Source organism: Corylus avellana, chromosome 3 (genome assembly GCF_965113065.1).
Source record: "Corylus avellana chromosome 3, dhCorAvel1.hap1.2, whole genome shotgun sequence".
Lineage (NCBI taxonomy): Eukaryota > Viridiplantae > Streptophyta > Magnoliopsida > Fagales > Betulaceae > Corylus > Corylus avellana.
The window spans coordinates 12,834,968-12,848,613 of NC_142492.1; the positions used below are offsets into that span (position 1 = coordinate 12,834,968).

The 13,646-nt window shown below is 34.6% G+C and overlaps 1 protein-coding gene across 1 annotated transcript; it reads left to right on the forward strand.

The window, feature by feature from the left end:
• Positions 1–12,981: 12,981 nt before the first annotated feature.
• LOC148586814 (uncharacterized) lies at positions 12,982–13,575 on the forward strand. Its single transcript, XM_088514351.1, has 2 exons — positions 12,982–13,184; positions 13,272–13,575. The coding sequence occupies exons 1-2, from the start codon at positions 12,982–12,984 to the stop codon at positions 13,573–13,575; spliced, it is 507 nt and encodes a 168-aa protein (XP_088370477.1).
• Positions 13,576–13,646: the final 71 nt, after the last annotated feature.

The window sequence follows — 13,646 nt, forward strand, 5'->3', positions numbered from 1 at the left end:
TTCATTAATAAAATACGTTGTTGATGTGTGATTACCTAGCTGCAGAACTATTTATCCCCCCCCCGGTGAGAACCAACAGAGAGAGGAATTTGAAAGAAAAATGAGCTCACACACAAGATAGGTTGGTATATTTTTACATGTTGAATCATGAACTCAACAGTAAATTTACCTAGTATATTTCTCTCAAAAATTACAAGAAGAATTATAAGCCTTGATAAATTTTTGCTGCCAGAATTCAAATATTTTCCATTTTATGGCTTATGTAAAAATTAAGTGTTACAAATGGTATTAGAAACACTATGTAGTACTGAGACACTTCATGATATGGGCTTTGCAACCACGTCAAGGATTTGAGTGGGGCAAATTGTGATACCTCATAAAGTTAATCTCACATTGGATAAATGGATTGCCCATGTCCATTCACTCACGCGTATACGTTGGATCTGCTTACCCTATACTACCCAGTTAGACCACTCGGCCTAGCCTATTAATCCAAATTCACTAAGTCCAATTTAGTAAGCCAATAAAACTTTCAGTCCAAGTTGGCCCATTGTCGGCCCAGTCAATGACCCTTATCGGCCCACATTAGCTGCCTTGTTGGCCTAGTTATGTGATCATCCTGCCAATGTTATCACTTTGTTGTCATCTCAAACCACAAGGTCACCGTGCGACTTGGCTTATAAATGGTCACCCTCTATCCTATTTCACTATCGGCAACCACCTAGCCCATAATCGACCACACTTAGTCCAAATCGTGGAACCCACTTAACCCGAGTAATTCTATAAGTTCTTCTTGTGTCACTTTTGTATTCCTCCAAAAATAAGGTGGCTTTTAAAATCACAATTTAATCAAAATCCAATAGTTATAAATTACAAGCCCAATGATGATTTTAAGAGCCACATCATTCTTAGAGGGAAACAAGAGTAGTGACTTCTAGCATTACTTACTTAACCCAACCTACCGGCCAGATTTCATTTGCCTAGTTTCACCCCCAAATTTCCTTTGGCATCATACCTAATTCTGACCCTTAATTCAAATTTACATCTGAATTTTCACTCCTACCACACATGAGCCATAATGCTGAAATTTTTATTCTTCCACACCAGATCTATTTTAGCCTTAATGAAAAATTAAAAAAATTAAAAAAAAAAAAAAAGAAAAATCTACCTTAACAAGAAAGATGACAATTATTTTCTTTCCTCTACCTTGAGTTTGATGGAGATGTTAGAATATACACAATATTTTCAGTATAACATAGTTGTATAATCAAGTTATTCAATAAAAATTTAGCCCTATTGTGTACTTCCTCGCGGTGGATGTAGACTTCTAGGGTTGAGCCACACCAAATTTATGAGTTCTCTTTTTCTCTCTCTGCTTCTGCTTTTCTCACACATTTTATTTTATCATTTTAATAGGTGTGCTGTCATTAACAAGGTTTCGAGTTAGACCCACAAATTCAATGGTGAATTTAAAAAACAAACATTTATCTTTGAATGATGCATCTAGAAAACCGACCACTTGAATCAATCACTCCAATAATGCGGCATGCAAAATTATCCCAAATTATATGGCATGCAAAATTGCACACTGTATATGTTCACGCGGTTCGATCAGTCTTAGTCATATTTGGACGTTGGACTCAGCGTGCAAAGCTAGCTAGGTTATATATAGTATAGATCTAGTCATCTAGAACATTTAGACTTTAGACGAGCATTCACTGTCCACTTCCTACTTCTTGTTTCCAAACCCCTTTCCTTGCATTTACAAAGCACCCTTGGAAAATACAAAGAACGTACAGGATTGGGTTTCTTAATTTCCAAATTACATTTATTTTACCCGACAACTAGGGCCAGCTCAATGTTTTTTGGAGCCTTAGTCGAAACTTTTAAATAAGACCTTATTTTTTTTTTTTAATAGTTATATATTAATTAAATAATATTTATTTTAATATTATTATTATATTTAGAGTTCTAATTTTTCTTAATCCTTACAAAAATAAACACAACAATAAGAAAATCAATTTTTTTTTGATGAATCAATCCAAGAATCGCACCAAATTTCTGATAAGCACATGTTCCAAAACTGAAGCACACAAAAGCAAACTAACCAAAACAAGAAAAAACCCACCAGAAATATTATCAAGAACCCATACAAAATTATCAAAAACAAAATATATATATATATATATATACCGTGACAGTAACTTCCTCACTTGATTCTTTAATACACCTCTGTTTCGAACAAAACCCATCAAAAAAATTTGTCAAAAACCAATACAAAACCCACCAAAAAAATCGAGCACATAAATAAACATTACAAAAAAAATCAATTTATATATTTATTATTATTATTATTATTATTATTTTATGAATCCTTACCTCTTTGATACACCTGTTTCAAACAATACCCACTAAAAATTGACAAAAACAAAACCCACAAGAAAAATCAAGCACAGAAATAAACATTAGAAAAAAAAAAAAAAAAAAAAGATCAATTTTTTTTTTTATGAATCCTTACCCAGCCATTGATACACCTGTTTCTCTCTCTCGCCCAGCCTCTCTCTCTCTCTCTTCATCTCTCTTCATCACGTTCTATTTTGAGTGAAACTAAGGAAAGAGAAAAAATAAGATAAGAGGGGAGGTTGTAGGCAGTGAAGAAGAAAAGAGAGAAAGAAAAAGAAATGAAAGAAAGTGGGTGGTTAGGTAGGGTTAAAATGATCTTTCAATATCAAATAATTTTGGATGCATAGGTAGATAGGTTATTTTCAAGTATAAGGATATTTTCTTTTCTGGGTTAATTGATCTTATTTTACCATGAGCTTATTATATTTGGGCCTTATTAAATTGAAAGATTTTTTAAATCACTTACTTATCATGATTAGAGGCCTTAAGTTTTTATGAAAAAAAAAAAAATGGGCCTTAAATTAAAAAAAAAAAAAAATTATTAAAATTTTGTTTTTTTTTTTTTGGGGCCCTATTAATCCGGTTGCCCTAAGCGAGCACCTCACTCGCCTAGTGGTCTAGCCAGCCCTGCCGACAATACAAAAAAAAAAAAATTATTATATGTGGTTTCAAATTTTCTGCTGCTTGACTTGGACATTTTCTGGAAATGCATGCATTCATGACATATAATGCATTAATTTCCACAAAATTTGGTCCTAGCTGGCATTTATATATGGCCAACAACATTGAACACTACATTATTGAACTAACATGCATATATTAAAGACTTCTCAGTCCCACAAGTATCCAAGATTCTCCCAATCCTTGGACTTAGTCCCCTCGAATATGTATAATGTATTCATACATGCACATGCAAACACAAGTATATAGTCTAAGGATTGGGAGAATCTTGGATACTTGATATTTACTTGTGTTTGCATGTGCATGTATGAATACATTATGCATATTCGAGGGGACTATATATATATATATATATATATATAGTTACAATGTTACAATAGTTCATTTGAATAATCCCAACTTCCTTGCAGCTGGCATCTCCAACAACATTGAACCCTACATTATTTAAACTAAATGGCATGCATTAAAGACTTCTCACTTGCCTTGGACTATAAAAATTCATCAAACAACCATAACTTCGGTTATAAAAATACCCCCATGGCTACCAGCTTGCTCTCTATATAGAGTAAACCCTTCGAATTTTTGTGTTGCAAATCATAAATATGCTTGTGTTAAATTGTGTGTCTGCAGCCGGAGCAAAAGAGTGAGTTAACATGGATACCGAATTCCAAAGTGACATAGAAAAACTACATGATATCAACAAGAAACTAGAAGAGCAAATCCAGAGCTTAGAAACAAAAGTTATTCAGCTCACCAACTTATATTTTGTGTTCCAAGGAGTCATCCTATCATTAATATCATCGGCCTCACCGGAGAAATGTCATAAATGGTGGATTCCCTTTTGCCTCTCCTTGATTGCCGCCCTCCTCAACTTGGTTTCTGTTTACGGCACCATCACTTATTTCTTGAGATGTAGCGAAGAATTGGACCAAAACTATGAAGACATTCAAGTGATGAGAAATAGCAGGATGACAAGAGCTCAAGTAAATGCAGTGGAGCCAGGAAGTTCAGTAAATGCAGTGGAGCCAGGAAGTTCAGAAGGCATCACACGGCCGAGGGCAGACACTTTTGAACAAGGGAAGCGGAAGTTTTTTTGTTATGCAGCCATGGGGCTGCTTTTAGGATTCAGTAGCATCATACTCTATGCTTGCCATGCACTCCTATGTGACACTCCCAATGATAAATGCGTCAAACTTTGTTGATGTTGGATGATGGCTATCGATAGATCCTCTAGACGTTGTTGTTTCCATGCACATGTGTTTGTACTGTTAGTGACTGTCAATTAATTGGGGTTTTGTTGCAGGGGTTAAACTGGGCGATAAGCCTTTCTTGAGGCTTTCTGTGTGATTACATATATGAATCAAAATAATAAGCAAATTTCAGTTTGCTGATTCTGAAACTGAGATCTGATCACTTTTTTCTTTTGGAATGCAGCTATGGAACTTTTTTTTGCCGGCATACTTTGCAATTGTACCTCTATGATTTTGTGGTCTTGATTGAAAATGTCACAATGTTTAGCGAATTAATTAGTTTATAATTATTTTTTAGGAGAATTTTTTTGGGGATTCTGGGAAAAATCACAGGTTAAGTTGATGATAATTTGGAGGCATTTGCCCCTAAAAACCCACGTGCGGGGCACGATGGCTTTCTTCCGTTAGAGAAAACGGATTTTGTTAAAGAAATGGCTACATTGACAATTTCATAAACTTTGTGGGGATATATTACCAATTTTTAGATGTTAGAAGCAAAATAATTATAAAAAAAGAGTACAACTTCGAAGGATAACGTGTATTTTTCCCTTCTTTTTTTTAATGCCTGCTTTCGTGTGTTACTCTTGCTATCTTGGTATTGCTCTTCCATAGACACCACCACGATTTTTAGTTGTTTATCATAAGGAAAATTTGGCATCTTATGCAATATCTTTCACTTACTTTCCAAACTCTAAATATTCTTTCAAGGTACATCTAAGTGACGAATGTGTAGATGATTAAAGATTTTATGTATGCCCTTCGGTTGGCTTCCGCAAGGAAAGTCTAGAAGATAATACATCTCCTCTTTGTATGGCCTTGTGTATTCCTTCATGTGAGAATATCATGCGTCTATAAAGTAATATTTATTTATTTGCATAAAATATATGAATAATGAATAGAAGTGGTAGAAAAAAAAAAAAAGAAAGTATATATTTATCATGTATACTTCATAATTGTTATCCTTATTATATACAAATCTCTCGGTAGGTGTGAAATCGCAATTCCTCCTTTTGAATAGCTTCCAAAAAAATACATATATTATATGCAGTACCTTCCAATTTAGCCCAAACAAAAGTAGAACACATGAAAATCACAAGTAGCCATAGCATTTTGAGTAGGAACCCTTTCTTCAACCAATATATGGTTTATATATATATATAGAGAGAGAGAGAGAGAGCGAGAGAGAGAGAAATTGTTATGGAGCATAGGTTCCATTAATGGCTCCAATATAATCTTTGAAGCAATACTGCCAATACCGTACATATTTATGAATTTTGCTTGAAACATTCTTAAACTTTCTATTAGCTAGATCAATAATGTCAACTACCATGCTTGAAATTGGCATTAATACATGAGTAAAATGTCTATAATTGTTTCTCTTGAATGTTGAAAACTTGCTTACACTATTCTAGTCCCAAAATCATGGCTAAAGTAATTTTAAAAATAAAATAAATAAATAAATAAAAAACCCACTAACTCTTTGATAGTCATGTTCCTAATTAATACCCCTTAAATTATATCGATCTTTCTTTCAATTCTTTGCACAAGTTAAGGAATACATGTTATTCCATCCTAAAATTTTGTTTGCATCTATGAATGTTACCTTGTATAGAATCTCCACAATCCACTTATAACTCGTTTTGGGAGAGGTCCTACAAGGTTCTTTTGCAATTGATTTTGTATAATAGTCCTCGACAACAATTACTGCTACAACTGTTAGAATATAGATATCATTTCCATTTCCATTTTATTCTTCAAGATAATTACTATCACTTGTATCTTCTTGAGTGCTATAATCACTACTGTCCATAGCTATAAAAAGAAAATACATTTAAAAAAAAAATTGAATATGTAATAATAGAAAACAAACATCATTTTAAAAACATTATATAATTTGTCAAAAGTAGCATTACAACCCTGGACATTATCCAGCACATAAAAAAAAGAACAACGTACAATCAGATAAATCCTTACAACCTTTCAAATAGATTATAACAAAAAAAATTAAAAAGTAACAACTTGAAAAAAGAATAACATTATTCCACGCTTCAACAATTGATTTCTCTACTTCCTATTCACTTGATGAAGTCAATCTGAAGCCATGGCTCCATAATGGTCAGGAACATCTCTTTATATAATCGCATAAAATCCTAGCCATGTACGGACAACATCACATGTCCAAACGCTGCCATAAAATTCCTAAACTGACTTTAGGTTTTGAAATTTACTTTTCCTAGTTTATAAAAGGGTTTTATAACACGATTTTTAGAGAGCTAAGACAAAATCCGTTTCATACTTTAAGCCTAGCCTTTTGATTTGTTTGTGAGCCAAGAGCGATATTTTTGTTGTGAGCTTCTGTTTATAAATCTCTTGGAGTTGATTTTGATCAAACCACACCTTTCACCATCAACATTCCTTCAGTCTGATTGGAGTTCCAGTAAAGAAGATCAGATAGAATAATTGTTTAGAGGTTTTGGAAGAACTATTATAGTAGTGGGCTAGTGATTCACTAGTTCGGTAGAAGAAAGTGTCATCTACATATGTTTTGATGTAAAATTCTCATTCTTATATAGTAGACTAATTTATTGGATTTGGTTGTCCCTCAATGTTTTACTTTGAAGAGAAAAAATGAGCTCACATCACACACAAGATAGGTTGGTATATTTTTACCTGCTGAATCATGAACTCAACAGTAAATTTACCAAGTATATTTCTCTCAAAAATTACAAGAAGAATTATAAGACTTGATAAATTTCCGCTGCCAACCTTGTTGGCCCACTTATGTGATCATGGTCCCAATATTATCACTTTGTTGTCATCTGAAACCAGAAGGTCACTGTGCGACTTGGCTTATAACTGGCCACCATTTGTCCTATTTCACTATCGACAACCACCTATCCCATTGCCAACAACAGTTAGTCCAGATCATGGAACCCACTTAACCCGAGTAATTCTATAAGTTCTTGTTGTTTCACTTTTGTGTTCCTCCAAAAATAAGGTAGCTTTTAAAATCACAAATTTGATCAAAATCCAATAGTTATAAATTACAAGCCCAATGATAATTTTAAGAATCACATCATTCTTAGAGGGAAATAAGCGTGACTTCTAGCATTATTCTCTTAGCCCAACCTACCCGCCAAATTTCTTTTGCCTAGTTTCACGCCCAAATTTCCTTTGGCGTCGTACCTAATTCTGACCCTTAATTCAAATTGACATATGCATTTCCACTCCTACCACACATGAGCCTTAATGCTGAGAGTTTTATTCTTCCACAACGGATCGATTTTAGCCTTAACGAGAAAAATATATATATATATAAAACAAGAAAGATGACAATTATTTTTCTTTCCTCTACCTTGAGTTTGACGGAAATGTTAGAATATACACAATATTTTCAATATTTTCCTTGATACATTTTTTCTTATAAATGTGTACCATAATTATAGGTGCATGTGTAATTAAATCTCTATCATTTTATTACCCTTTTAGTCTATCTCACCTATACTACATTTTCCCTATAAATAAACCACGTAACATATATAGTTGTATAATCAAATTAGTCAATAAAGATTTAGTCTTATTGTGTACTTCCCAGTGATGGATGTAGGCTTCTAGGGTTGAACGTACCACTCCAAATTTTCGTGTTCTCTTTCTCTCTCGCTCTTTGCATCTGCTTTCTCACACATTTTATTTTATCATTTAAATAGGTGCGTTGTCATTAACAATGTTTTGAATTAGACCCACATATCCAATGGTGAATTTAAATATATATATATATATATATATATATATATATATATATATATATAAAATAAAAATAAAATTCTTTGAATGATGCATCTAGAAAACCGACCACTTGAATCAATCACCCCAATAATACGGCATGCAAAATTATTCCAAATTATATGGCATGCAAAATTGCACATTGTGTTCATTCGGTTGGGTCTTAGTCGTATTTGGAAGTTGGACTCGGCATGCAGAGCTAGCTGGCTTATATATACAACATCTAGAGCTTAGACCTCAGCAAAACGAGTTACACGAGCAATCTCAGTCCACTACCCCATTCCGTGCATTTACAAAGCTCCCTTGGAAAATATATTTCTTTTTATTTCAATTTAATATTTCTGATTGATTCTTTTAAGGGGAAACTTCAGTAAGGCTCCCTGAATTTTCACCTGATTTTACAGATCTTCCTGAACTTCTAAATCTCACATTTTGGATCCCTGAACTTTCATTTACTCTCACTTTGGACCCATCTATTAGTTTTCAACGTTAAATTCAAACAATCTGACTTTTTACTTTTTATGCCCATTATACCCCTACCCAGCCCAGTTGAAATTCTGAAAATGCCCAAAACTACAGCACCCACCCGAGCCCAAAACAACACCGTTTTGGACATTAAAATTATATATATATATAGCCAAGGGGGTGGTCTGGCCACCCCCAAAAGGCAAAAAAAAAAAAAACAAAAAACAAAAAAGAGTTTTGGGATGGGTTTGGGTTTTTGGGGGTGGCCAGACTACCCCTAAGGGCCTGGGGGTGGTTTCGGCCACCCTTACGGCTGGTATGGGGTTGGCCGAAACCACCCCAAGCCCTTGGGAGTGGTCTGGCCACCCCCAAAAGCCCCAAAGCCATTCCAATTTTTTTTTTTTTTTGCCTTTTGGGGGTGGCCGAACCACCCCCTTGGCCATGGGGGTGGCTGGACCCACCCCGATTTTTTATTTTTTAAAAAATATTTTTTTTTATTTTTTTTATTTTTTTTATTTTTTAAAAAATAATAACAATAATTTTAATGTCCAAAACGGCGTCGTTTTGGACTGGGTGAGTGTTGTAGTTTTGAGGCCCAAAACGGTGTAGTTTTAACTTGGGGGTATAATAGGTATAAAAAGTCAAACCGTTTAATCTAACGTTGAAAACTAATAGAGGGGTCCAAAGTTAGAGCAAATGGAAGTTCAGGAGTCCAAAATGAGAGATTTGAAAGTTCAAGGGGGGTTTGTAAAATTGGGTGAAAGTTCAGGGGGCCTTACTGAAGTTTTCCCTTCTTTTAATTATTTACCACGTTGCAAATTTAATGTGTACCTTACAGGAGAGGATGAAGGAGCTACTACCTACTGACCCTGCTGCTATAAGATCTATAATTGAGGGCACCTGACGATGCGTACTCACAGACGATCGGCAATAAGCTTGAGTACATTGATCGGGTTCATCAGGTTGGTCCAAATATTCTACCTGTGCGCAGTAGCATACACTTCTATTATAAACCAGTCGCACTACGGTCACAAAGTCCGGAGAGCTCGAGAGTCTCACAAATGATAGAAGTTGTAGTTCAAGCTGAAAGGGAGAAGCACAAAGCGGAGATAGATGCTCTGTTAATGGCACAGCGAGAGCAGACAGTTGCGAAGCAAGCTGAAAAGGAGAAGCACAGGGCGGAGATAGATGCGCTGTTAGATGCACAACGACAACAATTTGCTGCGTAGTTATCTGAGAAAGAGGCCAATATTAATTTGATGTATGAGGCCCATTTTCATCAGCTTGAGTCCATGATACACTCAAGGTCCGCGTCCGAGATGACTCGAGTTAAGGATGTGCCAGACAAAGAGTCCCCAGCCCGTTTGGTGGTGGGATTGTCGATAGGGAGTGGATCAAGTAATGCAATTTTTTTTTTTTTTTTGGGTTTTCTTGAATATATGTCCTATACATACAAAGTGGTATATATATATATATATATATATATATGAAGTTGTTATGGTGCCATTTTTTGTGTTTAGCTTAGGATCCTGATAAGAAGGGTATATATTGGTTGCTGATTGTTTGTTTTATCATTTCCAGGTAATGCGGAGAGGTCATACAATGAGGAAGCTATTGACCTGAAATGAGCATTGTTTGTCAGTTTGTAGTTGGTAAACTTATAAATATTTTGTTCTTGTTTTGTTGATGTTTAACGTTATATGTAATTATGTCTATATTCGTGGTAACATATATAGTTTGGTTGTTTTGTGATTGACGTAGAAATTGCATGTTTGTGATACTTAATGGAACATGCATATTTGTGATTAATGTAGGAGTTCATATCATGAATAGTAAGTATTTTTTATGGATGATTAATGAATACTTCATTTAGGATTTAATGTGGTAGTTCGTTATATCAAGTATATTTTTGGTGGATGATTAACGTGGTAGTTCGTTCCATCAGGTATCGCTTCATGAATATATAGTTCGTTAAATGTGTATTAGGTCAACTCCGAAATTCTGCAATAAAAAATATTGTTTTTGATGTTCTAACTATTGATGATGATGATGATGAGATTTGTTATTATTTCTATTATTGAACTTTAGTATTGTTTTTGTTTCTAGTTTTGTTTTGTTATTATTTTAATATACACTTTGTAAGAGATAAATATTGCATCGATGATATTTGTTATTATTTCTAGTGGATGCACTTTTTGTTTTATTATAGTAATTAATGTCATTTTGATTAGTATATATGTTAAAGTTGTTATGGTTTCTTTTTTTGTGTTTGGCTTAGGATCTTGATAAGAAGGGTACGTATTGGGTGTTGATTGTTTGTTTTATCATTTTTAGGTAATGCAGAGAGGTCGTACACAATGAGGAAGCAATTGACCTGGAATGGGCTTTGTCTGTCAGTTTATAGTTGGTAAACTTAAAAATATTTTATTCTTGTTTTGTTGATATTTAACGTTACATGTAATTATGTCTAGATTCAGGGTAACAGATATAGTTTGGTTGTTTGTGATTTTTGTAGAAATTGCATATTTGTGATACTTGATGGAACTTGCATGTTTGTAATTAATGTGGAGGTTCATTTCATGAATAGTAAGTATTCTTGATGAATGATTAATGAAAAATTCGTTTAGGGTTTAATGTGGTAGATTGCTCCATCAAGTATATTTTTTTTATAGATGATTAACGTCATTTCATGAATATATAGTTCGTTAAATGTGTATTAGGTCAACTCCGAAATTCTGCAATAAAAAATAAATTCAAAATTGGCCTTTTAGAAAATGAAACAAAAAAATTCTGGTGAGAAAAGGAAAAAAAAAAAAAAACACCCTGATGACTTAATTTATTGACGTGGTAAAAGTACCACGTCAATAAATTTACTGACGTGGTAAAAGTACTACGTCACTAAATTTACTGACGTGGTAACACCCTGATGACTTAATTTATTGACGTGGTAAAAGTACCACGTCAATAAATTTACTGACGTGGTAAAAGTACTACGTCACTAAATTTACTGACGTGGTAAAAGTACCACGTCACTAAATTTACTGACGTGGTACTTTTACCAGGTCAGCAAATTTATTGATGTGGCAAAGAATGCCACGTCAATAAATTTATTGACATGGCACTGTTTGACACGTCAATAAATTTTACTGGCGTGGCAAATAGTAGCACGTCAGTAAATTTTGACGTACTAAACAGTGACACGTCTATAAAAAAAAGTTTACTAACTCTTACGTTTCTAACCTTCAACACACGTCATAAACACTATGCCAGAAAAGTTTTACGACGTGTCAGACACCATGACACGTCAGAAAACTCTAGTTAAAAATAATTATTATTTTGTAGTGTATATAGTACCCGACCATACAAAGAAAATAATTATTATATGTGGTTTCAAATTTTCTGCTGCTTGACTTGGCCGGAGATATTCTGGAAATGCATTCATGATATATAATGCATTAATTTCCACAAAATTTGGTCCCAATTTCCTAGCTGGCAAATATATATGTCCAACCACATTGAGCACTACATTATTGAACTGACATACATATATGAAAGACTTCTCAGTCCCTTAAGTATCCAACATTGTCCCAATCCTTGGACTTAGTCTCCTCGAATATGTATAATGTATTCATACATGCACATGCAAACACAAGTGTGTATATATATAATATTTCATTTGAATAATCCCAACTTCCTAGCAGCTGCAGGCATCTCCGACAACATTATTTAAACTAACTGATCAACTGATCACATGCATTAATTAAAAACTTCTCACCTTCCTTTGACTTAGTCCCCCGCGATGGGAAGAAGAATACATGGTGTGAATTCTTATGTTTCCAGGGAAATTGGCATTCAAAGGTGAGGCTAGCTTGCAGGGAAATTCCCATTAATCTTGAAAGTAATAGAAGCTCACCAGGCATTTGGATTCATTTAAATTATTTTTCCTACCTGGCAAAAGATAGCCAGTGACACTCATTTCTCACTTCTTGGTACTTGCCTGGAGTTCGTCGACTATTCATCCTAAAAGCTTAAGCTGATAAGAAGAGGTAAATTTAATCACTTAACCATTACTTTAACACTCACCCTCACATGTGGGCTCAAACTCACTTTTAATAGGTAAGGTCCAACACGTGAAATATTTAATTAAATTTGGGATGAATTAACAGAGTCAAGATTCGATCTCAGGACCTTTGGCTTTGATACCATGTTAAATTACCAGTTATCCTAAAAGTTTAAGCTGATAAGAAAAAGTAAATTTAATCACTTAACCATTACTTTAACACTTTCTGTCTGAATTCATCAAACAATCATAACTTCGGCTATAAAAATTCCCCATGGCTTCCAGCTTGCTCTCTATAGAGTATACCCTTTCGAGTTTTTGTACGTTTAGCAAGTGTTAATGGCGGCTGTTCAATCCCAAGGCGAGATCCCTCGTCAGGGACAAAATAACTTAGAAAAACTAGAGGCCATCAACAAAAAACAAGAAGAGCAAATCCAGAACTTAGAAACAAAAGCTATTCAGCTCACAAACTTGTATTTTGTGTTCCAAGGAGTCGTCCTCTCATCAATATCCTCGGCCTCACCAGTGAAATGTCATAACTGGTGGATTCCGTTTTGCCTCTCTTTCATTGCCGCCCTGTTGAACTTTATTTCTATTTTCAGCACGATCCATTATTTCTTGAAATGCAGCGAACAATTAGACCAAAACTATGTAGACATTCAAACGATGAGAAATTGCGGGATGACCACAGCTCAAGTAAATGCAGTGGAGCCAGGAAGTTCTCCAAGTGAAGAAGAAGGCATCACACAGCCGAGGGCAGACCCTGTTGAACAAGGGACGCGAAAGAAGCCTGACTGTTTTAATCAGAAGAAACGCCGGGTTCTTTGTTATGCAGCCATGGGGTTACTTTTAGGGTTCAGTGGCATTATACTCTACGCTTGCCGTGCACTTCTATGCGACAGTCCCAATGATAAATGCGTCAAACTTTGTTGATGCCGTCTGCTGGCTGGCTATCAAATTTGGAAAGTGTTGCAGGGTTAATTTTCGTGACAAAAAAGAATGTT

Excerpts from the sequence above, each read along its gene's own strand:
- LOC148586814 (XM_088514351.1), top strand. The coding sequence starts at position 12,982 with ATGGCGGCTGTTCAATCCCAAGGCGAGATCCCTCGTCAGGGACAAAAT. Across the intron at positions 13,185-13,271 it reads CCAGTGAAATGTCATAACTG|CGAACAATTAGACCAAAACT; the intron begins GTGGATTCCGTT and ends CTTGAAATGCAG.